General features: G+C 38.5%; 2 protein-coding genes across 3 annotated transcripts; both read right to left on the bottom strand.

The window, feature by feature from the left end:
- Nucleotides 1–326: 326 nt before the first annotated feature.
- On the bottom strand, nt 327–3,085 carry LOC126786181 (HVA22-like protein k). 2 transcript variants are annotated; one of them, XM_050511941.1, is made up of 8 exons: nt 2,988–3,085; nt 2,588–2,646; nt 2,385–2,482; nt 2,224–2,275; nt 1,682–1,745; nt 1,105–1,200; nt 903–975; nt 327–730 (listed from the first exon to the last, which is right to left on the bottom strand). In XM_050511941.1, exons 1-8 carry the CDS (start codon nt 3,018–3,020, stop codon nt 711–713), a joined length of 495 nt encoding a protein of 164 aa, XP_050367898.1. In that variant the 5' UTR covers nt 3,021–3,085; the 3' UTR covers nt 327–710. The 2 variants fall into 2 exon arrangements, with proteins under 2 accessions (XP_050367898.1, XP_050367890.1); XM_050511933.1 differs by having other exon boundaries at nt 327–735; nt 2,988–3,084.
- Nucleotides 3,086–7,616: 4,531 nt separating this feature from the next.
- LOC126786576 (scarecrow-like protein 15) lies at nt 7,617–9,770 on the bottom strand. Its single transcript, XM_050512432.1, has one exon. The coding sequence runs from the start codon at nt 9,582–9,584 to the stop codon at nt 7,920–7,922; it is 1,665 nt and encodes a 554-aa protein (XP_050368389.1). The 5' UTR covers nt 9,585–9,770; the 3' UTR covers nt 7,617–7,919.
- Nucleotides 9,771–24,826: the final 15,056 nt, after the last annotated feature.

Genomic DNA, 24,826 nt, shown 5'->3' with positions numbered 1-24,826 from the left:
ACTTTCCCTGCTCGATGTTAAAGCATCACACTGGAAGAGGAATAATGAAAGCAAAATAGTAACTGTTTGCTATGAATTATAATTTTGAACACTTTCTTGGTTTTCTTTTCACTTTGTTTCACGTAATCAAAACGGTTTTCAACTCCAAAGACGCCACAAAAACGACAAGGAACTAGAAATTTGCCACCAATTCTGTCAAAAAAAAACAAGGAACTACTTCAGTTCTGCCACCAAACTGTCTGAATCGATTCATCGGAAATAAAGAAATGGGTGCGAGAATTGAAGCATTAGTACAAAGTTGCAATGAATTCAGATAATGAAGAAAAGGAGAGAACGGGATAACATTAACCGTATGGCAAGCAAGAAAGGCTTAAATGTGCCTGCTCATCATAGTAACTTTGATACATAAATTTTTCTCAACGGAGGGAGAACATGGCTTAGCAATTCGATACTAAAACGCAACTTAAAGACCAAGTTGTGCCACAGCAACATACTAACAAAACTGAGACATATCATCTACTGCTATCTTATCACAGGTGAGGCAGGTCTCTTGTCTCTTCTCTTCTCTTTTACCATTTGAAGAGGAAGGGAATCAGTTCATAACTATGCACATTTGCACTTTTAAGAAAAATTAATCATCGAGACCAGAGCCAGACTCTGTAGGTGTTCTAGGCTGTCCTTCAATTGCGTTGTTCTGTGGCAGATCTCTATTAGCCCTGTCCCTCGGTAACTGATCTGTCAAGGAGGACGTGACTGTGATATTCAGTAAATAGATTATCACTAGCTTCTGTGACCTAATGGTTCACTAGATGCCTTTCAAGCAGTAACTACCAATCGTTGCTGTACTTCACTAACAAAATGTCACAAATGTGTGTGACAGGGTGTCTGGCCAATGTTCTTACCTGAGCCAAATACTTTCAAGAGCATGGCCCTAGCATACTGGATTTCTCCTTGGTGTGCACTGATAAGTTTGACCTGCAATGAAAAAAAGTACAGACGCACAATGAGAAACAAATAAGCAGTTTTGGAAAAAGTAGAATTTGACTCGGACCAAAAAATTTCCAGTGTACGGTCACCAAGACTAACTGCAGAAAGAGGCCATACCAATTCACCATATGTAAGGCCTAAAATCCGATCAACTTTGGTTTGATTCTTCAAAAAGAATGGGCGTAGGTGGTTCATGTACAACTGCTTTGCCCCCTGGATAGAAAACATGCAGTTAGTATTTCTGGTAGAAGAAAGCAAGCAAATTATAACTCAAGTTGTTCCATGTATAAATTTGAGCACATAACTGAAGTTAAATATGTAATGCTAAGAAAAACATTAAGAACATGGTTCAGAAGGCAATCACAAGGTCAGATGATGAGACACCCTATAAACACTCGTGCAACGTAAATTTGTTTCTTCTCCATATCTATATATAATGATTTTGTATTTCACTAACAAAAAAAAATGATAACTGATTGGAATTACTCAGCTTTAACACACATTGCCCATAAAATACAGGAAAAATAGATGTATGGACAATAAGAGGTAAGTAATGATATGACCAAAATGAACCCAAGATAAGGGAAAGAGATGATAGACATGTCAAACCAACTCAGGGTACCAAGTTCATTCTTCTTAAATAGATACTAAATTACTGACAGAAACAGACCAAAGAAGAGCAAATTTATCTTACATCAGCAGATGGAAGTTGGAGCCAAACAAGAAAGGCAAACTTCATGTGATAGTAGTATGGACACCTGCACATAATTAAAAGCTCCAACCGAAGGTTAGGAGAGCAGTCTAATTCATGACTGTAGACAGAAGCCTACGCAAGTACTATTGATATATATCATTATAAAGCTGGTCATCATTTTTTTTCTCCTATACATGCCTATAATCATTTTTAACCATATCTAATTTCATGTTCTACACCAATAGAGATAACCACAGTTGGCAAGTGCATAGACCTGAGAAAAATGGATTACTCTTTCCTTATACCCATAGGTGTGATTCCATGAGACAATTACATAGATAATAGATTCTGGGTAAAAATAAAGATAAATAGAAGAAGACAAAGTACTGTGACCAAAGAAATGACATGGATAGTCATTTTGTAAGCACCATTATACGGATTTGAAACAGCATGGCTTGTCTTGTTTAGTACCAAATAAACTTAAAAGATAATGTTTCCCACATGATAGATATGCTACTTTGGGAAACCGGTCAGAGCCTTACCAAGATATAAGCCTATCCGAAAATATTTCCACAAGACTGAAAGATCCATAAGCTGCAATCGTTCGGTGTGGAGTGGAAAAACAAAGAAATCAATTCAGTTGCCTAGGACTCAAAAATCCAAGTACATACGAAAGGGAAACAAAGACACAACAAATCCCAACCTGCCCAATACAGAAGCCACTTCTGTTGTGCAGGATCATCTTTCCTCTCGATTGCCTTGCACGTACAGTACACCGGTACAGCAATCCCCACAGAACAACTGTACCAAAGAAAGCCTCAACTTCAATCATAAGCCACAAAAACTAACCACTTCTAGTCTTCTAGACTTCACCATCAATAAAACAAACATTAAACCAGCTCTTACCACGCCGTTCGGATAACAATGTTAGAACCAAGCGGACAAAGCAGCAGCCGTAGCCCTACCTGCACCGAAATCTCCCAGTCATCAAATTCCGCATAACTATATTCAATGATACACGCTTTCAAGTTTCAAATGTATCTCGAGCATTTCAATAATGCCAATAATGACAATACCTAAGAAAGCAACAGCTAATGATCACACACAAATTAGACAGAATTAAAATGATCTGAATACAAAACCAGATACTCTTTAATAATCAAATCCCACCAGGTTGAAATTGATTTATACCTCAAACGATCACAATATCAGCAATATAATTTCAGATTAAAGCTTGATCAATCCAAACTTGATTAAAATGAAGCGTAATAATCATGGAAGAATGTAGAAAAATATGAAACCTGACCTCACTAGCTATGTTGGATCCAAGAAGCGCCATTTTTGTTCTTCAGGAAGAACGGAATGAGTGCAAAGGAGAGAAAAAACAGTTATGGAGGTTTGGTTTCGGGGCGGTGAGGTTTGTTGGGCCGGGTTTATCAGTCCAAATTGAAAGATGAAAAACTAACATTGCAACGGCGTCGTTTTAACGGTAAACCTCTGGTTTCTCACTTTTAATCTCATTTCTTGGCTTCTTGCTTTTGAATAGTATTTTCTGTATGTTCTGTTAAGACTACTGTACCACTTATTAGTTACTCAATTATCCATTGCCTTATATACTTGAACACATGCATTGCCCCATATCTCCTGATGTTGCACCTTCGGAATGAGCACAATGTTTGTTTTGCTAATGATATCCACCGAGCAATTAACATCCGAGAAAAAAGACATTGTCTTATTCACATTGTCACTCACCACCTCCCAGTATTGTTTATATAAAAAAAACCCTAGGAAGCCATCTGGTCCTAGCACCTTAAGATTGCCCAGCTGCTTGACAGCTAAGAAAACCTCCTCTGAGGTTAAAGGGTTTAGGAGGCCTGCATTTTGCTCGCTAGAAATCTGACCAGTAACAGCACTAAGGGACTCATTACAATCCCTCGGACCATTAGTTGTGTAGAGCTGATTATAAAATTGCGTAAATGCCTCCTTAATCTGATTGTCCCCATTTATCCAATTGTCATTGTCCAAGCAAATGTTACTTACTCTATTTCTGCTACGTCTATAGATGGTGGAAAGGTGGAAGAACTTAGTGTTTCTATCACCTTTTAAGAGCCAGTTGATACGAGATCTTTGCTTCCAAAAGGCTTCCTCCAACTTCCAGACCACCTCAGGCTCCATAAGAATTGCTTTCTCCCTCTCATGAGAACCCCCAGGGCCTGAACTCGACTGAATACCAGATAACTCCCAATTGAGAGAATCAATCATGGCCTTATTGTTCGGATATTTCTGTTTACTCCACTTCTTCAAGCTTACCCTACACTGCTTCAAATTTTTCTCCCAACACAAGAAATGATCTCCTGAGTCATTACAGTTCCAAGCTGCCGAGACCAGAGCCAAACACTCTGGGTCCTCGAGCCACTTCGCTTCAACCTTAAAAGTTATGAGGCTTTTTTTCTTGGATTGAGAGTAAAGAACAAGAGGACAATGGTTTGATCCCACTCTAGGTTCATGCACGACGTGCACATTTGGCCAAACGCTCAGAAGCTCAGCATTTCCTACTGCACGATCCAACCTTTCCCTTATCAACCCATCATCCTCATCTCTTCTGTTCTCCCATGTGAATCTCGGACCTGAGCAGTTCAAATATGCTAGTAGGTTATTATCCATGAAGTTCTTGAGGAAGCGAATTCGATTCCAAGCCCAATAGACACCCCCTCCTTCTCACAATTCAAAATAATTTTGTTAAAGTCTCCAACACAAATCCAAGGCAAAGTAGGAGTCAAAGCCCTATTCAGCACTGAGGACCAAAAAACTTGCTTCTGGTCCTTATATGGAGGGCCATAAAAGAAAGAAACTCAAATAGTAACATTCAAATTCGTAACTGTAATGATAGTGTCAATAATATTTCTATTTTTTGAAAGTACCTCCGCCTCAACCTCCGGCTTCCACCACAAAGCTAAACCTCCTGCCCCCGAAAGAGAGGGCTCAAATGTAACACCCTTAAAGAATCTTTGTATTGCTCCGGAGATTGTTGGTGTGATACTCTGCTTTGTCTCACATAGGAAGATCACTGCAGGGGAATGAGATCTAACCAAATCCCCCAATTTCCGAACAGTCATGGCACTTTCCAAGCCTTGACAGTTCTAGGAAATTATTTGACTCATGAGTTTCGTGTGGCTGTCGGCCAGCCACCACCGCCCTGAATTGGAGATTGCCCTTTCAGTGAAACACTACCATTAACTGAATCCAAACTAGCTTCCGAGGAAACATCAACTACTGTAACCGACTTTTTGCTCCACTCTCTCGGTTCAGCCATTTTCCCTGCGCCACTTCTCTGTCCTCCATAGGTTTCAGTTTCGGTCATCATATATAGGATATGTGTTATCGTTCTCAGAGATATAGGAAATATGGATATGATTGAAAATTCAAGTAGGACTTGAATAGTTATACCTCTAGTTGTGATACTCGAGAGGTTGCAAAGTTGATTCTTTCTCTACCTTTTGTTTTCTTGGATTATGTTTTTTTTCTAATGTTCCTCTATGGTATTAGAACGCCTTTCAAAACGCTCAATAGAGTGATTTAAAGTAGGAAGCTGAATTTTACACTCCAGTTTTTACAAATCACACTCACAAATCAATAAATTTCCCAATCTGCCCTCCGCTTATTTATCATCTCCTTACTTTCGTTCTTCTATATCTATATTTATTTTTCCTCTTGTATTTGTTCTCAGTCTCAATTTCACTCTAACCTCTGAAAGCAATAATTTTTCATCACTGCAATCGATTCTATTTTTCTTAGACGAAACTGACATCGATTCTATTGAAACAGACTTTAATGGACTCTAGATAAGGTAGAGTCAGAGACACCGTGCCACGACTGCCGATGCCATCGCTACCACCAGTCCACCACTATCAAATCTTATTATGTCCTTTAAATAAGCAACCGAGATGGCCAAACAACTTCCTTCCACCATTGACCCATCAATTTTGCCAGCGATGAGGAGAATGGCAAGACAACAATTGAGATGGTGGAGGAGCAGATGAGGGGCTGCACTTAATTAAGAATAACAAGGGGAGGAAAAGAGGCATACTTTTGCATGCGGCGCCGTGGCGGAGGAGAGAAGACTCATTGAAATAATGGGTATATTAATCCCAAATCATCGTCGAAAAATCTCAATTAAGAGATGCAAATCATGCAATAGACGAACTCATGAAAGAGAACCCAATTTGGAAAAAAAGAGAGGGAATACAAAAGGATGGAAGGATCAAATTTCTCTCGGGAGGTGACTCATAATCACATTTCTTCCTCTGCTTCCCTGTTGACAAAGTCATTCCCAGGTGGTGCCACCGACGCAGGTGATGAATGATGTTGGGGAGTTGATTTCCTTTTTGTTAGCTAGCCTTTGTAGCTTTTTCCTTGTAATTGTGCTCTTGCCCGGTTAGTCGAAGTAAGGAATTTGAGGGTAAATAGGGAATTTCAAAGGAGTGTGGTTTGTAAAAATTGGAGTGCCAATTTCCGTTCTCTTTAAAGTAATAGTCATATATCGGTTATGCTGTGCGGTGTGCACTGAAACTAATACATTTTTCAGTACATGTTGATGATAACTAGTTTGTCACTTCATGTGGCTGCAAGTATACGTAAACTCTGTTTTCTATTTAGGCTGACCATTTGGAATTTATCTGACAGTTTTTAAGAATGGAGAAGCTGACTGATGGTGTAATGGATTATATCATTATATATCAACTTCATCTACCTTAAAACATCTCAGTATCTTATTGTGCACAGAGATTCTATTAATGAAAAGTAAATTAATGAGGGAGAACTAATGTCCAACTGAAGGTATGTACGTGCAAGCTATAATTTCTATATAGAGGCATGTATTGTAATTACCAAGAAAGTGTAGTATGTTGTGAAATTATGTTTTTTTATCTGTCATGGAATAATACATAATATTAAAGATATTCCGTTGCAAAGAAAAACTGAATCATCAATCTGGAACGGTCTTCTTGGCTGCCTAGGCATCTGTATCAGGCTTGGTTCTAGTGTTGTAGGAGAGTTGTTTTATTCTCATTTGTAAGCAATGTACATATATATTTTGTAAGATTATGGCCTAGGCACCTGTATCAGGCCTGCTTGATCATCGAATGGCTTTCATGGATTGTTTGCAGATGATTAATTGTGTTTTTGTTTGATTTTGTAGGGGTAAAATTGCAAGACTGTGTGCTTAATGGCTTCTGAATGTTCTTTTGGTGTGACCGGATGAAGTGCATGCAGTTTTACTGTTATGGGAATCCTCAGGTTCTGAAACCGAGTTATATATTTTGTCTATGGCTGCAGGGCTGCCACTAAATATGTTGATACATACTCATTTTTCCTTCAAATGTTTTATGACTTGTTAATTCTCTTAGCTGGAGTTTATGAAATTATAGTTATGGACGGTTATATTCTGTGTTGAAACACCAAAGTTGAAAATGTTATAGGACCACAGAACTGCTAATGATTTTTACAGTCTCAAGTGGTTTGCTGATACTTGTCCAAAACAAAAAGTGGTTTGCTGATGTTCTACTCAACATCCTAAAATTTTGCCACTACACTCGGGTGGTTTGACAGACCATGCCACTGGAGAGCTCTCACCTGAGTGCAATGATTTATCAGCTTTATCATCTCACGACTTTAGTCCTTGCTCTTAGAAAATCAAATATTGAACTGATTGAAGGTATGATAGATGGTTGGCTATAGAGTAATTTTACTTAGAGATCTAAGTCATATAACGGTGCCACCACTTGTCCACTTACGTCGAAAAATAAGACCAACTAAAAAAAATCGATAGTCCATACACCATTACAACTTATTGTATGATCTAATTCCTTTGAAAGATGACACCATTATCTTTCAAAGAAAACATGAGAACCTAGCTACACTAGAATGAGTAGATTCATAATTAATTAGCTTTCCTGGCCTGTTATCTTTGTTCATAAAAACAAGCAAAAAGTTACAGAAAAACCATGAAACTTGCACCAACAGACCTGATCCCAAACCATTGATATCAAACTGGTCTGGATCTTTTTGAAGTTACATTGATCCCCTTACTTACATCCCAATCTCCCCCAAACCCCAATAGTTAACACTACTAAACACAGGAGACTATCATTACCAAAAAAAAAACACAGGAGACTATAATAACCCATAATTCCTTAATTAAGAGCTACTTATTTCAACTAAAGCTAAACCCCTAAATCCCCTAACACCTCCATGCTGAGGTGGCCACCAGGGCCCTATCATGCCAGCACAGCACCAGCTCGGCCTGTCGCTTCGCCACGTGGAACCCCCTGACCTGGACCTTGCCCAACAAGCACTGCGCCTGAAAATCCGCAAACTGGCTCAGCTCCACTGCCCTCATTCCCGCGCCGTGAAACACTTCCCGCCACGGCGGGACCCTCCTCCTGGCTGCCTCCACCGCCGCCTCTATCTTCGGCCTCAGCAGATACGTCTCGATCTTTCGCACCATCTCTCCTCCCGGCACTCCCGCGTCAAGGGTCTCCATCATGATCGAGAAGAACTCGAGTCCCGAGACGAAGTTCCTCCTGAACGACGTAGTTCCCGACTCCGACATCCCCTCCCCGTCGACGAACACCACCACGCTCGGTGACAAGCGCCGCATATCACCGAGGAACGCTCCGACGTTATCGACTGAGCTGAGGCGGCGCATGATGTACGGTGATAGAAGAACTGCCGTCTTCTCTCCGTCGATGAACTTGATGGCCTTAAAGGAGAGAATCTCGAAGGTTCGGACGAGGAGGAAATCTATCTGGAATCTGATCTTGAGCTCCTGAGCGAACTGGGATAAGTTCTCTCTCACCAGCCTGCTCTCGACGGAGTACTCCTCTGGCACGACGGCGGTGATGCGCAGCACCGGCGGGTTGATCCTCGACACGTCAGCTTTCTCGGCAAGCTCTTTCATCAGCGAAGCGTACTGGCCGCCGAGGCCGATGTCGAAGTCGATGACATGGATGAAGCTGGAGCCGTTGAGGGCTTCTAGGAGGGCCTGGTTAGTTGTGAAGTGTGAGAACATCGGGATCGGCGAAATTCCGGAAAAGCCTTTATAGGCTCTAATCGTCTGGACAATCTCAGACCAGGAGGAGAGGTTGCGGACTGGACTTGAGCCGGTCGAGTTGTTCAGGAGGGACTGGAGGGCGGCTTTGAAATAAACCGCGGCTCGCTGCAGAGGCCTTCCGACCGGCTTTGAGTTTGGTGATGATAATCGCTGCCTTTGGTTCAGCCGGTCCAGGATGACCTGAGCTAGGTTGAGCTCGTCTGAGTCGAAACAGTCCGCGGCTCGGATCAGCTCCTCGATGAAATCAAACCCTACGTTGGAGTTGAGGGATGGACTAATGTCTGTCTGGTCGTATGAAATCAGATTGTGGTGGCTGAAATTCTGGGAGGAGTAGACCTCGGTGAGGTTGAAATCGGAGTGGACCAGCTGGGTGGGATCGAATGGCTGAGGGTGAGGGTACTCCGGGAGATGAGGAAAATGAGGCTCGCCGTTATGGTGGTGGTTCAGGTGTGTGTTAGTAGTAGTAGTAGTAGTTTTCAGGTTTGGGACAGAGTCGTCGTGCAAGCCCAAGTCTCTCATGATGGAGTCCCAGTCCACCTGCTCGTCCCACTCCAGTGGCTGATCATGGTGATTTTGGTGAGTCAGGACGTCGGAGATTGTTGAAACTTTCGAAGGCTTATTATCTGCCGCCACCGGGCTCGGGCTGTGACGGAGGTCGAGAACCGAGGTTGGTTCGTAGCAGTGGTTTGGATTGATGCGGGAAGGAGTGTGGAATCCCAGATTGGTTTCGGGTTTAGGGTTTGGAGATTGGTTGTTGTTGTTGGTCTGAGGTGTGGTGACGGGTACTCTCATGGCTCGGTTAAGAGGAACAAAGAAAGATCAAGAACTAGAAGCAAAGAAACTCAAACTCAAAGGCGTGTAGGATTTGGTTCTTGGGAAATGGTAAGGGGGATTTTGGTGGTGATGATTGCTGGCTTTTTATCTTTGCGTGTGAGTGTGAGCATGGGGAAGGTACGGTGGAGAGTGTATGGCATTAGATTAATAATGTGCATACATGACAGACAAGTATGACGAGGGTCAGAGAGGGCGCTTTTGATCTCTTTGAAGCTTCTTGTTCAAGTCATATATGACCACCATGCTTTTGAGTTCTGTCATTGTTGGATTCGCTGCCTTATTATTAGCTTTGCTTGCTCAGTGCCCATGCAAAGCACTCGAACCATGTCGATCGATTTAGCAGGATCCAACAGTCAAACTTAAAAGATCCAAATGGAAGGAGTTGTATTGTAGGTGGAGAGATTAAAGCTTCTTTTTTGGCTAGTTTTTATTTTCCTAAGGTTCTCTTTAGATAATGACAGATTATCTTACTGCATGTTTGCGAGGCTGCAGGGTGATCGTATTTGATTAGTACCTCATTACATAAATTACTAGTAAGGAATATTGCCCAAGATTTTGGCTTAGCCGCTTAGGTTACCAATCATGAATCTGGATTATAAAAATCTTGATGGTACAGTAAGAAGTATCGAACACAAGCACTTAGCTAGCTGAGACTAAGTACTCAGCTTTAAATGTATCAAACTAGAAACTCGGATAGATAGGTTACCTTTAGCAACTTAACTTAACAAGCACCATGCATGCATGTAATTTAAGTATAATCTTCATTCCGAGCCTCACTTTTCCAAGCCTCTCTAACCCTTATTATAAGTTCATAACCACTCCACTTCAACGACAAATAAGTCAAGATGTTTGCGTTAAAGTTCCAAAGTTGTGTCTCCCCAATTCTTAAGAGATGACCCACAAAAGCTTGCTCTCATGAAAACCACCACCCATCTTTACTCTTATCCCACTTTGAAAAAGCTTTGGAAAAGAGCCATGATTAACAACTTTGAGGCCTGGGATACTGACTCTGAATGTGGAACTTGGCAAACGTATCCATCTATCTTTGATAAAAACTTAACTGCCTGCAAAGTGAAAGCTAAAAGCTTCATTAGTACAAGTCTTCCTAGCTAGACTAAACCACTTTTATATAATTGATTGAATCTAGTCATGAATTTGAGAAACCGTTGTTTGAGTAAGAAACACTTCCTGTTTTATGTCATTCGTCCTTATTATCTTATATAAGGATGAGTGTGACTTCTGTGTTTGTATATATTTATGGAAAATATAGCGGGGTGAAAAAGACTGGCATTTGTTTGTGATCGAATTGAGACAAATAAAAAAAGAAAAAGTTGTAGGTGTTGACTGTTCTATTAATTATCAACCAAGCACGTAGATCTTGCATTTTGAGGCAGCAAGAAACAAACGTACAAGTCACAACAACAAGAATTGGGACCTGAATCAACTAATAGCACCTAACAGAACGAAAGAAGATGAAAACCAGTAATACTTTCGATATAGATATTTTCTTCAAAACGTCTATATGTACGTACGTTACTCCGTATGGTTATATATTTGGGATTCGTCAACATTAATCAATACTATAAATAGATGTACGTAGCTGTGAAAAATTCACACGATCATGGATTACTGCAAAAGTTTTCAGATTTTCATCATTAGAAACAATTTTTCCATATTCTCTTATCATGTGTTTGGATAGAAGAAAATAAGGAGGAATTTAATTAAATTCCAGAAATTTGATATTTTTTATCCTGTTTGTAGTGAAATTCATATAAAATTGCAAATTCTATTAGAAAATATAAGGAGAATTTGAAGTTTGTTTGTCATTATTCAATTCTCAATATTTTTCATGTAATTCTAACTTATTTTTTAATTTTAGGAAATAATATTCAAATAAAATAATTATCAATTCTTAAAATTTTATATTACTGAAAATAAAATTCTCATCAAAATAATTTTATTTATCAAAACAAGATTACTTCATCCAAACACAACAAACAATTAGTCAAAATCATTCATGCATGAGAAGGTTATTATTTGATCTATAAGGGTGTTCGTGCTTCGGTAAATAATAACAAACTCTAATTACGATTTACAGTAACTAATGTTTTGGCTAGATCGATTGTAGACGTAGTGCAGAAGAATACCAGCAAAGTTCACATCCAGAAAAGATATACTAAACCCTAAAGCCGGTAGCTAGAAATAACGATGACGTAATAGAGCGCCCCTCAAAAGCCTACAACTGTCCCACACAAACACTGTAGCATAACCTGATTAGCCTTAGGTGGCCAACTGTAGGATCCACTTAGGTTGCTTTTTGTCGGACATGCATGGACTTGCATGGCAATGCACCACGGCGCGTGGAACCACGCCCAACTAACGATAAGCGCTGCCATTGGCGGCGAAGGGCGACCAGAAAGAAGAGAATATGTTCGATTTGGTAAATGGTGATGGGAGCAATAGTTTCATCAGTCGACGAAATCTCCTCCGTCCATTTTCACGTACCACAGAAAACCAGAGAGGCCAAAATAAACACTATGTCTTCGACTATTCCTTTTCATTTTTCTATAATGCGACTTTATTTTGTGGAAAACTTTTGCCCACCACAGAAAGATGGGTTTGGCTCCTTTTTTGCTACCTCTAAAAAACGAAATGTGTTTTTAATGATAATATTGTGGAGACTTGAACCACTTAGGTCCTAATCAAGCGGATAATCATACGTTAATTCCAGCCAAAAAGAGAGGTTATGGCTTTTCTAGATAAAGGGGTATTAAGTATGTTTAATTCTCGAGTATTTGAGTTTTCTATGCCCCTCTTTGTCGTTTAATTAAGGGTTTTGGATGTGTGAACATACTCTGCAAAGGATCCAATGCATTACATTCAAAAACTTATTCTTCAGTTGTATCTTTGTCTGCAGAAACATGCATGCAGACCTTAAAGAAGATTAGTAGTATCGTTAATTTTCAATGAAGGATTCGATATATTCTGGATGTTCAATATGGATTGCCTGTTCAATGGATTCAAAGTATTAGAAAAAAAATTATGCATTTTTTTTTCACATAATGTTTTCTTTAATTACTTGTTAATTTTTTTTTTTTTTAAATATTTTTTAGACGAATACTTCGATGTGTTGTTTTTTAACACATAGAAATTTATATAATTTTATCAATATATGCATCACTCCGAGGATCTAACTCCTTTCATGCATTTAAGTGTAAAATGTTCCATCACTGGTTTTTGCAGGAACCCTTCACTAGTTCAAAAAGTTTTTTTTCATCTCATATTCTTATTAGCTAAAGGGATTGAGCTTTGAGAAAGGTTCATATATACAGTTACGTAAGCTTGCTATCACCAGTGGAACAGATTTATTTTATTTATAGCTCTTTAATTTGTTCCTCATCAGTGGAATTTGACATTGTTAGGTAATGCGGAAGAATGAACTGAAGAATGGAAATCGAAATAACTCACAACCACAAGTGAAAATAAAATGAAAGAGAACACCGGGATTTAACGTGGTTCGGCAAAGTGCCTACGTCCACGGGTAGCAACAATAAATAACCTCCACTATACGAAGAAAGGTTACACCGAGAGAAACACTACTTCAAGACTCACACTTGAAGGGATACACTCTCACACACTTTATTTTGCTACACACACAAAACTCTCTACTTAGAGTTTTCTCTCTATCTCTCACTCTTGATCACACACAAGATGATCTCTCACTTATTGTTCTTCTATGTTTATAGCACCACTTCTCATGCCTTTATATAGGCAAACATCTTTGTGCAATTCATGCATTTGCATGTAACATGCATGGAAGCAAAGTCAATCTTCTTCCTTGATTCATGCTCAATGTTGGCATGCTCATCAATACATTCTTCTTTCTTTGTCAAACAAATCAACCACCTACCACCATAAGGTTGTAGATTTGTTTCTTACCTTCAACAAAGGTTGCTCCAAGTTTCAACAAAACCAACTCCACCAATTAATGGGTCACCAAAGCAATATGTGTGCTTGATTTACTCATGTGAACATCACATAGTTTTCACACCTCCATTAGGGAGGGATTGACCCTATGAGACATGTATCGCAAGTGAAACAAGCTTAAACTTGAACGTTCAAAACCTAAAACCTCTTGTTTTGAATCAATGTGAATTCAGCATATATAATATATTATATGAAAGGTGGTAACACTAATACGAGTTTAATTAATGGTAAAGCATTCTTTAATTCAGAAGAAGCAGGTCTCTTTCTTTTGTTTATATAAAGACATATCTTAACCTGATTTGAATCAGTTTGTTAATTTTCGTTCTCTAAATTGACAAGAGCTGAGTTGGCAGAGATTAATTTAAGTTTGGTGATTTTATGCCATATCTAGGCATCCTAGTTCCTTTAAGAATATCATTTTTTGTAGCAAACAAATCAATTTGATGGTATCATATATTGAGGAGTAACAAAACACAATTTATCTTCGAACTTGGATATCGTATAAAGCATATTTTCCTAATAATTCATTGAAACATCAGCAGGCGAACATCAGCAAGTGATTCCATAATTGTGGGTGGCATTTGAAAAAGAGCTAGCCAATGCTTGAGTAAAATCTTAGAGTCAACATTCGCTCGTTTTGTTTTTAAAATATCATCGCAAACCCTAGTTTAGGTACATCAACACATATGAGACTATGAGTTTCGCAATATCAAAGCATGTATGAAGCAGATACAAGAAAACTTATACAATCTTAAATTGAGGATCATACAATTTTGCTTTCTGTATCATTTCGGTGTTGATATTGTATAATTTTGTTAGAGTTAAAGACAAAATTAAGGTCTTATTTATATATAGATCATTTAAGCGTGTAGAGCGTGTAATGAAATTAAAATCCTCATCAGCTGTTAAAATATACATCAAATTTCACTGACGAAAATAGGTACTAATTATACTTTCTCCCAAATAATGTGCATGGGCTGAAACTTCGGGTAGAGAAAATTTGATTGAGAATGATATTAGTGTTTTGAATAGTAGTATGCCATGTGAGAAATGCTTAAACGTTGTCTAGGTATCCTAACTGTAAAATAGTTGGACGTTAGATTAGGCTAGGGTGCAGTATTGGATGAGAATATTTTGTACTCACAGGCATTTTTGTCAAATATCAAATATGTGTACTTAGGAACTAAGTAATTCAATAGTACACGGGACACACGCGGTGGGAGATGAAGCTTGAAGCACACAAAAGAAGAAAGGAATGAAGGAAGGAGTGAGGTGATCGATGGGAGAGGTGTTGAGATTCTGATTTATATCATTCATATAAAGATGGTGACCATTAATATATAATCCATATTCACTCCCCACACACTACAAAAGAAAAGGCAAAGTTTGATGGGGAGATTAGAGAGCACTCTCATTCTGCCCTGTCACTAGTGGTTGCTGCGATTTAGGGGCATCCTAAAAGGATCTTCTACTAGCATAGAAAGAAAAGAAGGAAGGAAGGAAGGAGAGAAATACTTACTACCTTACACCCTCCTTTTCTTTCGATATGGGATTAATTGGGATCCCCATGGGATATGTCGATTTTGCTTTGAAAAAATACCCCTTGATTCATTTCATAGTTTTATGTATGACCACAATTATTCAAGGTTTTTTTTTTCCTTTGATTCCTCCACATTTTATACATGCTCTCTCTCTCTCTCTCTCTCTCTCTCTCTCTCTCTCTCTCTCTACAGTGAGGGTGGCATTTTCTAAACCACTCAGGTCTCAGATAGATCGATCGCGACTAGTTGAAAAACATACATATGGTATGTGGTCAGTGGTGAAACGTGTTTATTACTCTTTATCCCACTTGAGTTTCATGAAAGACCCAGATAGATAAACCATTTGACAAACGAATTTTGGGTAGGTTCCGGCCAGAACTCAGATGTAATTTACCCGAACCGGTAGTATCAGTACGAGACTCAGAATGCTATTGATATAATTTCGCACCATTTTGCCAATTATTTTCCTCCATTTTCATTTTAGTTTCATAATCTAGCATAAAACTGCATGAACCAAAATGCTCAACTATAACTAAATCAATTCCACATATCTTGATACATCCGATTATTGAAAAAGTATTCTCTTGAAAAAAAAAATACGACAAATTAAAACAAAACACAGTTTATTTGATATTTATGTTGCATAAATTGGAGGGCAAAAATAAAAAATAATTACAACCTAACGTACCTCAGTAATTACACTATTTGTCATGCATTCTATTGTAATCTATACTATTAATAAGCCAAACATTATTTGTCGACCAAAACGCATGTGAAATTACATTAACACCCTCACATTATAGATTAATTTGGAATTTCTTTTAATAATTCAGGAGTAAAAAGGTAAATAATAAAATCAAAATAGTTTTAGATATTATCCATAACACACACTACCAATGTCATTATCTAATCGGTAACTGCCAATTACTTAACAAATTATTCTTACACATGCATAACATGTGTTTATGACTAGTGTAAATGAAAGAATCTGTGGTGGGCTGGTGGAGCTCTGTAAGTGGCCGAAATTGGCTAATGTTTTAACTAAATTAAATAATATAATTTATTTAAAAATTAAATCTTCTATATTGTAAACTTTAGTTTTCTCCACTATCGTAAGTGGTGCTTACCATTTGAAGTGTATATAAGTTTAAACAGTTGAATGAATAAGTGACTCTTATCATATGTATGTATCACACCATATGCATGCTATTGAGATTTGAACGTACGTATAATATTCTTATACCCATATAAGTTATACCAAATAAACAGCATGCTAAATTAACCTCACATGCTTGAATAAATTAATTATGTTAAAGGAAAAACATCATTAGTTTGCATTCTTTAAAGTAAATGACGGAACGAGTTAATGATATTTACAATCAACGGACGTAATGGATCAATCAACAATTATGTAGTCTTAATTATCATTGTAATTATTATTTACTTCTATTATAATCATGACCCTTATAAAGGGGATTATCAATAAAATAAATAGACTAGTTCCATATTTCCTATAACAAATTAATACTTTTATCTATTAGCCTTTTTTTTCAAATAATGTTACAGAAGAATATAATACACATCAAAATATAGAAAAACATCATCTTTATTCATTGATAAAGATGTCTTATATATATATGCATTACATTGTCTCTTGTACCGCGATCCTAATGTGTCATGGTGCATAACCGTTGCCTGGGTAAAAAGTTTGCCAATAAAAACAAAAACCTCTTGGGTAAAATAAAAAGCTTGGTCGAAGAGAAAAAGAGCACAACACACTAACTATAATTGAAGATAACATGTGGTATAGACTCCCCCTAAAGTCTGCAAAACATCTCCCCCTAATCTGTAACTCAATCTCGGAGTTTAGATAAATAGCGTATACAAACGCTCTTCACATTATTTAAAAGTAGAAATGGGTTAATGTTTTGAATATCAAATCTCACCAAACATTCTTAAATCAAACGTGTACACTTATCTATACATGGATCAAAAGAAAGAGAATTGCATAACAACTTAAAACAAGAGTTTGGAATGAAAAATAGATTCATGCGTGGTATGACCTTCACAAACTTAAACAATAATAACTTATTCGATACAATAGGTATAAATGAACTGTTAAAAGTTCTAAAAATTAGACACTCGTGGATTTCTAGTGATATATGGTTCACAACCTAGTTCGTTCTGAGCTGATCACAATGCTCAGACGAAGTTAACTCACTAAATATAACAGATATGCTTAAATGGTTGGTATCCCTAGAAAGTAGACACATATAGCTTTCTAATGGTACCAAATTCACCATTTTCCAACAAGTAAGATGCCCAATAGGTCCCGTGGAAGTTGACATATGAATCTGGGCAGATTCTGACATCGCTTCATTAAAGTGTCTTTTGTGTTGGGATATAGGATTTTAATGTCGTAACGTGTTGTGATCAAGCATTGACATATGTGTGGGCGCACTCAACCATCATCTTGGCCTTACGAGTTTAAACCGAATGAGATGTCAAGTCAAATATATTACAACAAGTACATGCATACACATATCGTACTTAAATATGGAGAGTTTAATCTCTTAAGACTTATCATCGCTCATTCGGCGAAAACATGTGTTCTCATGACTTCGATTGATTCATGGAATACTTGTAAGCATTAGTTTAACGTCCTTAATGCCTTCAGCCAACCAATGAATAACATCATCAATAACAGTCATCACTTTTGAGACCTAGTATTCTTAAGATCTTTTCAATCTAAGCACAGATGCCTGCAATATTGCATATACCCAGATAGTTATAGGTAAATTACTTATGCGTAACGAGGGCAGTTATAAGTTATAACCGCTTAATTATCGATCATGATCATACATTCTGCAGAATGAACATGGGGTTACAGGATGTTCAACATTTATCCCGCCATGCAATAAAAAAAGTATTCGAATTAAATTCTCCTGCATTATCCAGTTTAATATACTTGATTGGATGGTCAAGGTGGTGAGCCTTGAGTTTTAAGCAATGAGCTTCGGAATTGCAGCATGTGGCTCTTAGTTCATCAAGAGTTCATCACACTTCTTTTTAATATCCATATTTTTATCAAGTTAACGCGCTTCGTGGTCTGGAGCCACTTGAATTAGGTTAAAACCAATTCATTTAGGATATTTATCTACATCTCTTAACTTAGTCCCAATAGAGATGATATGTGACCACAAACTGCAAATTCAGTTGTTTTGGAAACTACCTAACTGACAAAGTATTATGAGAACAAACCGTCTCAAATTTGATTGCAAGGTGTTTTTTCAGGGAGTTTGCGTCAGAAGGTGATTTTTGTTACCCGACCAACCCTCAGGAGAAGCAAATACAACAGGTACACTAATCAGTAAAATTAATGCAAAAACAGCCAACTGGAAAGCAATAGTCATCTTTCTAAATCCTCCAATCTACCAACAAAAGAATTATACCATTTGATCTCTTTATCATTATCAGCCAAACATAAAAAAAATGCATCATGGAAAGATTTTACCATGAATCCATCATTCATTGTATATGACTTATTACACCATCCCTTGCCTCTTTATTCGAGCACTGAATCGAGGGTCTTTTTTTTTTATTAAACTCTTCTCTTTCTCATTATGCCTAACAAAGGTAAAACCGATAGGATTTACATGTGCGGTGTTGGCATTACCTGACCAATGACCTATCTCTTTATTAAAACTCGATCCTACGGCTTTCTAGGAGGCTGTCACGGTGACATGAGTCGATCATCACTGTCAATTCATGTCTGATAACATTTTCCATGTAGGCCAATCTACAATGTTGGAATTTTGTTTCAACAAAGTATGTATGGTTTGACATCAAACTCATTCAATATTGTCATTCTTCTAGATCTCTCATTTGCATTAGTATTGACATTGAGACGTTCCCCAATGATAACCATCATTCAAGAAAACAGACGAGTGAGTATCATTGACCATAGATCAAGTTGTGCCATAACTCGCAATCAACAAGTATTACCGAACTGAGTGGTCTCTCTACACTTTCGTAAGAGCTACGGCTTAGTGACACCATCTATAACATTTGTGGAGTCACCACGTCACCAACAAAGAGTGACTACATGTCCAATTGTCAGACATCAATCCTTATAGGCATAGTTGCAGCATGTATATTTGATCTCGTCACTTCCATTTATAGGACTATTAGGAACATGATGAGGTATAGTGAGACAAACCATGACAAAACCAAGTTGTTGAACTTGAATAAACTTATTCTTCTCTCCCCCAAACGACAGGGAGACCAGCTTATCAAAAGTGACTAAACGAGATCGCTTGTTAAGGTTTTCATAAGCAGACATAGGTGGAAGTTTATGTCTTATTTAAAGACAAAATTCAACATCAAATAACCCATCATTATGCGCTTGTGAAGGCGTAATATGACACATAAAATATGTGGACGATAAACCGTTAACATAATCTATTAACAAACATGCATATTGTTAGACTTGAAACACTAGCATGTGAATCGTGACAACTGTAACGCCAATGATGGTGGTATAGATGGATATTGTAAAACAAGACACATTACAAGCCGTAGCTTATAGTTTCATAAAAAAAACTTATGGCTTATTGTGTGAAGCATGAGACATATCAATATATATGGGTCCCAATATAGATCTCGGTTGAACCATGAACACATCATTAACCAATATTGAACCTCTGTTTTACACTTTCTTAAATGTTTCACTGACCTTTCCGAACCCCAAATGCTACGAAATTTTAGGAGCAAGTAAACATGGGTGTTAGGAATCCAATTCCACTAGCCTCTGCCAGAACCGGTCAGAAAAGTACTGAACCGTCCGAAATACTCGCTCGAGGTCAGTGACCACTTGTGTCGAGCGGTTCACCATGTTTCAGGTCTCCAAATGCCTTCAAATTTTGTGAGTAAGTAGCCTTGGATGTTACAGTGGCCGAAAGTAGCACTCTAATAGCCCACCTAAAAGTAAGTGAACCGGTCCTCACAATGACAAGTTCACACTATGTAAATCCTAAAATTTTAAGCTTTTTTAACTTTTTGTCATTGTTTTGGGTGCTCCATAACATCAAGTGTTATGGTTTGAGTTTAACCATAATATATGTTTCACCACAACATATTTTCCTTAAAGTGAATCATGATAAGTCAATTTCAGCTTCCATCTTATGTCTCATTCTCCTTAGCATAAGATGGTGTATGCCACTCCTAAACTTTGTTAAAGAATAGGCTTGGAGATTGACCATAGTCAATGAAGGATCATAGAGGGGGTTATGCACTTGTTAACGCATAAATTACGTCTTCATTACTTTGGAGGAATTATGTTGATCTGTATAACATCTTTGCTCAAAAGAATAGCATATACGAGTCACTGATTCATTATTCTGAATCAAAGTAACGAGAAAGAATACAATTCACACTATATGGACTCATGAGATGTGCTCCTCATTAGAAGCAATACATAAGAACTTCTTTCACAATGAGTTTTTAGGTGATACATGTTGGCATAAGCATTGTTTTCAAGTAGCTTATTGTCTCACCATTTCATGGTTCAGTTGTTAATTCATCAACGTAGGCAAGTACTATGACAAAAACAATTTCATAGGTTCAATTACTCTCTTGATGCATAAAAACATGTGACTTGAATCATAACGTCATAAGGCATATAAACTTCAGCACTAAACTACTCTTTGATTCTTTTGTGATGGAGTAAAAAAGGTAACTTAATTCAATATACCGTGACAAATTCTGTCACAATAATATACGTGATCATTTCCGTCACAAATCAATGGTATAATAAAAAATTTCCGTCGCAAACCGATGTTGGTCCCATTTTGTTTCAAACTTGTAGCTACTCACAACGGCTACGGATGGTAACGGCTACGGATGGTAACAACGGCTACGGATGGTAACAACGACACTCCTAGCCGCTCCTAAAACTAGGTACCAGGGGAATCATATCCTTGTATACCACCCGAGAAGCAAAAAAAATCGGGTTGAAAAGGAAATGGAGGTTGAAAGTCCCCGATAAAAGACAAAATCTAAAGGAATTTAAATTGCATGAAATCAACAGCGTTAATTTAAAACATACTTGTTTGTTTGCCAAATAAACAGCAAATAATTTCTCTTGCTTAATTTTCACGATCATGCTTGATTCCACATTTCTACGAATATGCAGCAAAGTGACTCTCACCATTGCATTTTGTATCGTCATGCGATTAATTTCATAGAAAACAATAACATATGGTTAGATATATTTAATACACTGATTTACTAATAATTTTTTTGTAAAAACAGTAAAGAAAATTGACAGTACAATATGTATAAAAAATTACCATTGTCTTTTACCATAAGGGGTAAAACCCTATTTGCCATGGTCCAATCAGGTCAGACATTCCGACCCTTCAATTCGGGTCAAGACCAGGCCGAGTTCGGCGAATTCCAGTCGAGTTGTGATGCAAAACTTGAGTCTCCGTTCTGGGCTCTACGACGATCAAGCTGAGAGCACGGGGGCTAGGATAGTGTCGTCTAGTTTCTGGTCATTGTCTTCGTTGTGCCTCGTTGAAGAAGATTGTAGACGAGGTCGGCCGTGATGGAGTTCCAGCGTGGTTGCTCGCTAGGTCGACGACGATATTATGAGCACGCCTAGCAGCGTTATGGCTGCAAGTTGCCGACGGATGTGGTGCTGCATCGACCTCTGCTGGTCGGAGCAGAAGAAAAAGGTGCCCATAGCGAATTTCTGGCTGCCCTCGTCAAATCGGTTTTTGCCATTGTTTTTTTGGCATAATTTTTTTTTCTTTTCATTTTCTATCGATTTTTTTCCATGACAAAAGGAGTTTTATTTTCCAGAAATTAGGGTTCTAGACCTAAGAACTCATGGTTAGAACTAGTGTTGATAACGTGTTATAGAAGAATGTAATATGCATCAAAATAGAGAGAATCATCATCTGTATTCATTGATAATGAGGCCTTATATATAGGTATTACATTGACTATCCCGTAGAATAAGGAATTATATATCCTTCCTTATACGGACTAACCTATACTAATTAGGACAAGATACACCAGAAAATTACGGAGAGTAATTCTCCTACGACAAATAAGTTATTTTTCTTATGCTTGAATGAATGTTTATGTTCTTCATTTTAACTTAACTTGGCTAATAACATTAGAAATTTCAGGTATTACGTCCGTGCGTAATATATAAAAATTACAAGTCACCTAGTTAAGACTAGGGATCTGCTACCTTATTTTAGAAACGATCTTGAGCTAACGAGGGAAGTTTACAAAGACTGGTCTGAGTTCAAGTTCTGTTTCATGACTAGATAGTAGATACAAATTGTTCTCTCAGTCCGGTCAGTACCAGATCTCATGCTCAGTTCTTTTGTTTTTTTAGGGGAATGAATAATTTCATTGGGCAAAGCCCTTCCACGACCAAAATGATCAAATACAAGAGATCTCTCATACACGCTAACAATTAAGAAAGCAAATAAAGGCGCAAAAACGCGCTTATTATACAAACCAAAGTCTGAAAGAGTCGACAACAAAAAAACAAAATGAACTAATTTAAAACAAAGCTTAATAACTCCTTCATGTTAAAACTAACAACAAAACACAAACAAATCAAGCCTAAGGCCGCAATTAATGTACTCTCAATGTTTGTGAAGTTGGAAGAAAAAACACGAGAGAGGATCTTTCCTAGCAAGGCTAGGAAATCATTAATCTAGTACCTCCATAGAGGCTTGGGCCTCCTCAGCCCGCCCCAAGTCTACTCCAAACCCGAGCTTACTGACCCGGCTTGTTTCCACCTTCACACTCATAAACTCTGCCAATGTCAGCCCTAGCTCTGCATCTAGCTTCAGACTAAGCCACCATCTTCTCCTTCTTATTCCTTTGGCCACATGGTCGACCTCGCTTTGTCAGAGATCGTAGCATGATCTTACCCGTCGAAGTTGCAGTTAACCCAAGCTTTGTTGGATTCAAGTTCACCACATCTAAGCCACGATTGTGGCTATTGCACTTCCATCCAGTTGAGGCCTCCCCCCCCCCCTCGGCGTCACCGAGTGCCAGTAACTCTCACCATCGTTGAAGCTTCAGTAGAAATCAGGGTCTGTAGCCTAAGGCTTGGAGATGTCGTGGGGGACACAAAACTAGCAGGGGCTGGATTCTCCTCTCCCTGAAGCACCACAGTCGGCGCCCTAGGGTTTGCGGAGTCCGGTTGTGTATCCGGATTGGCAGCATCCTCCTTTACCAGCACAACCTCAAGAGGACAAGTGTGCCCCCCATGATTGATCATGGTGTTGATGCCACACGTCCCCAGCAAACGTAGGTACATGTACGTCACACAAACAACCTCCTCCTACGAGATGCAAAGACGGCGTCCTAGATGTACATGAGCATGCAAAGGGAGGGTGACACAAACCCTAGGGACACCACTGAGGAGTGTAGCCTCCTCCACATGTAGCACAGGGCGGCCAATGGTCTCTTCAATCAGCTGTGTCATCAAAACTGTCATAAGAGCCGGTGGGATTCCTCGAATCTTAACCCAAACCCAAACGAAATCGAGAGGAACAACCATTAGATTGGAGAACCCATCGTAGTCATTGATGAGTATCATGGCACGCTGAAACGCCCATGGCCCTCCCTTCTTCACTCGATCTCTATCCTTCACAATCTGAAAAGTGAACAAATAGCGATCTTCCCTTGCCTGCACTTCCACTGGCGTATTCAACTTCCACATCGAGCGCACAACGCCGCAAAATTGATCGAAGGAAGCAACCCTAGTCGTGTTTAGTGTTCCGACTAGGTAAAACCTAGGAGCAACAAATCCCCCCTTCTTCTGCATGAGGTTGCCAAGATCGACGATATCCTCATCATCATTGGAGAGCGAGAGCCTAGAGGCCAGGTGCGCTGTCATGGAAGCTACGGTTGTAGCCATAGAGAGATGGACGCCGCACATATGGCTTTTCTCATAAACTCTAACCCTAGGACGCGAGAGCGTTTTGGAGAGTGGGAGAGAAATATCCATAGTATTGAAGTGTGTACTCATATTTTAATATGAAAGATTCATTAGGATTATCTCATGTCTCGTATTCAATTCTTTATTTTATTTTATTTTATTTTGATAAATAACATGCTTAGTTGTTTATGTTGTTACAAGCTACAAATGAGCTGAACTTACATACGAACTCGAGTTGTATCGAGCTAATCACAACTCGATTTGATAAGAAAGATTCTTGACTGTAATTACCAAGAAGTGTTTAAAAGTTTAGTAGTTAGCTGCTAAAGAACTTGGCCCAACTGATGTCGAAGCACGTATGATGGTAATCTTTGCCAACAAATTTGTGCCAGAATATGTAGAGCAGCCCAATACTCGATTGCTAACAAATTTTTGTTTGAAACTGCGAAACTTCAGCCAGAGAAATCACCAGTCCCCTTTCTCATCTCAACTGCATGGTTTTCCAGTAGAGAAGAACTCATCAGCAGCCACGTACGAAGCACCTCTCGCACGTGTCGTCAACAAAGCCACGTTAGCTTTTATAACCCGACGAGGCAGCTCTCGTTTATCTCCTCCTCCATCTTCACCTCCGTATGTATATATACTCCACTTCTGCAACTTCTTTGATCCATCCATGCTTCTTCGTCATCTGATACACA

This window comes from Argentina anserina, chromosome 1 (genome assembly GCF_933775445.1).
Source record: "Argentina anserina chromosome 1, drPotAnse1.1, whole genome shotgun sequence".
Lineage (NCBI taxonomy): Eukaryota > Viridiplantae > Streptophyta > Magnoliopsida > Rosales > Rosaceae > Argentina > Argentina anserina.
Note: the sequence above shows the minus strand (reverse complement) of the source record. Positions and strands in the feature narration are given on the sequence as shown.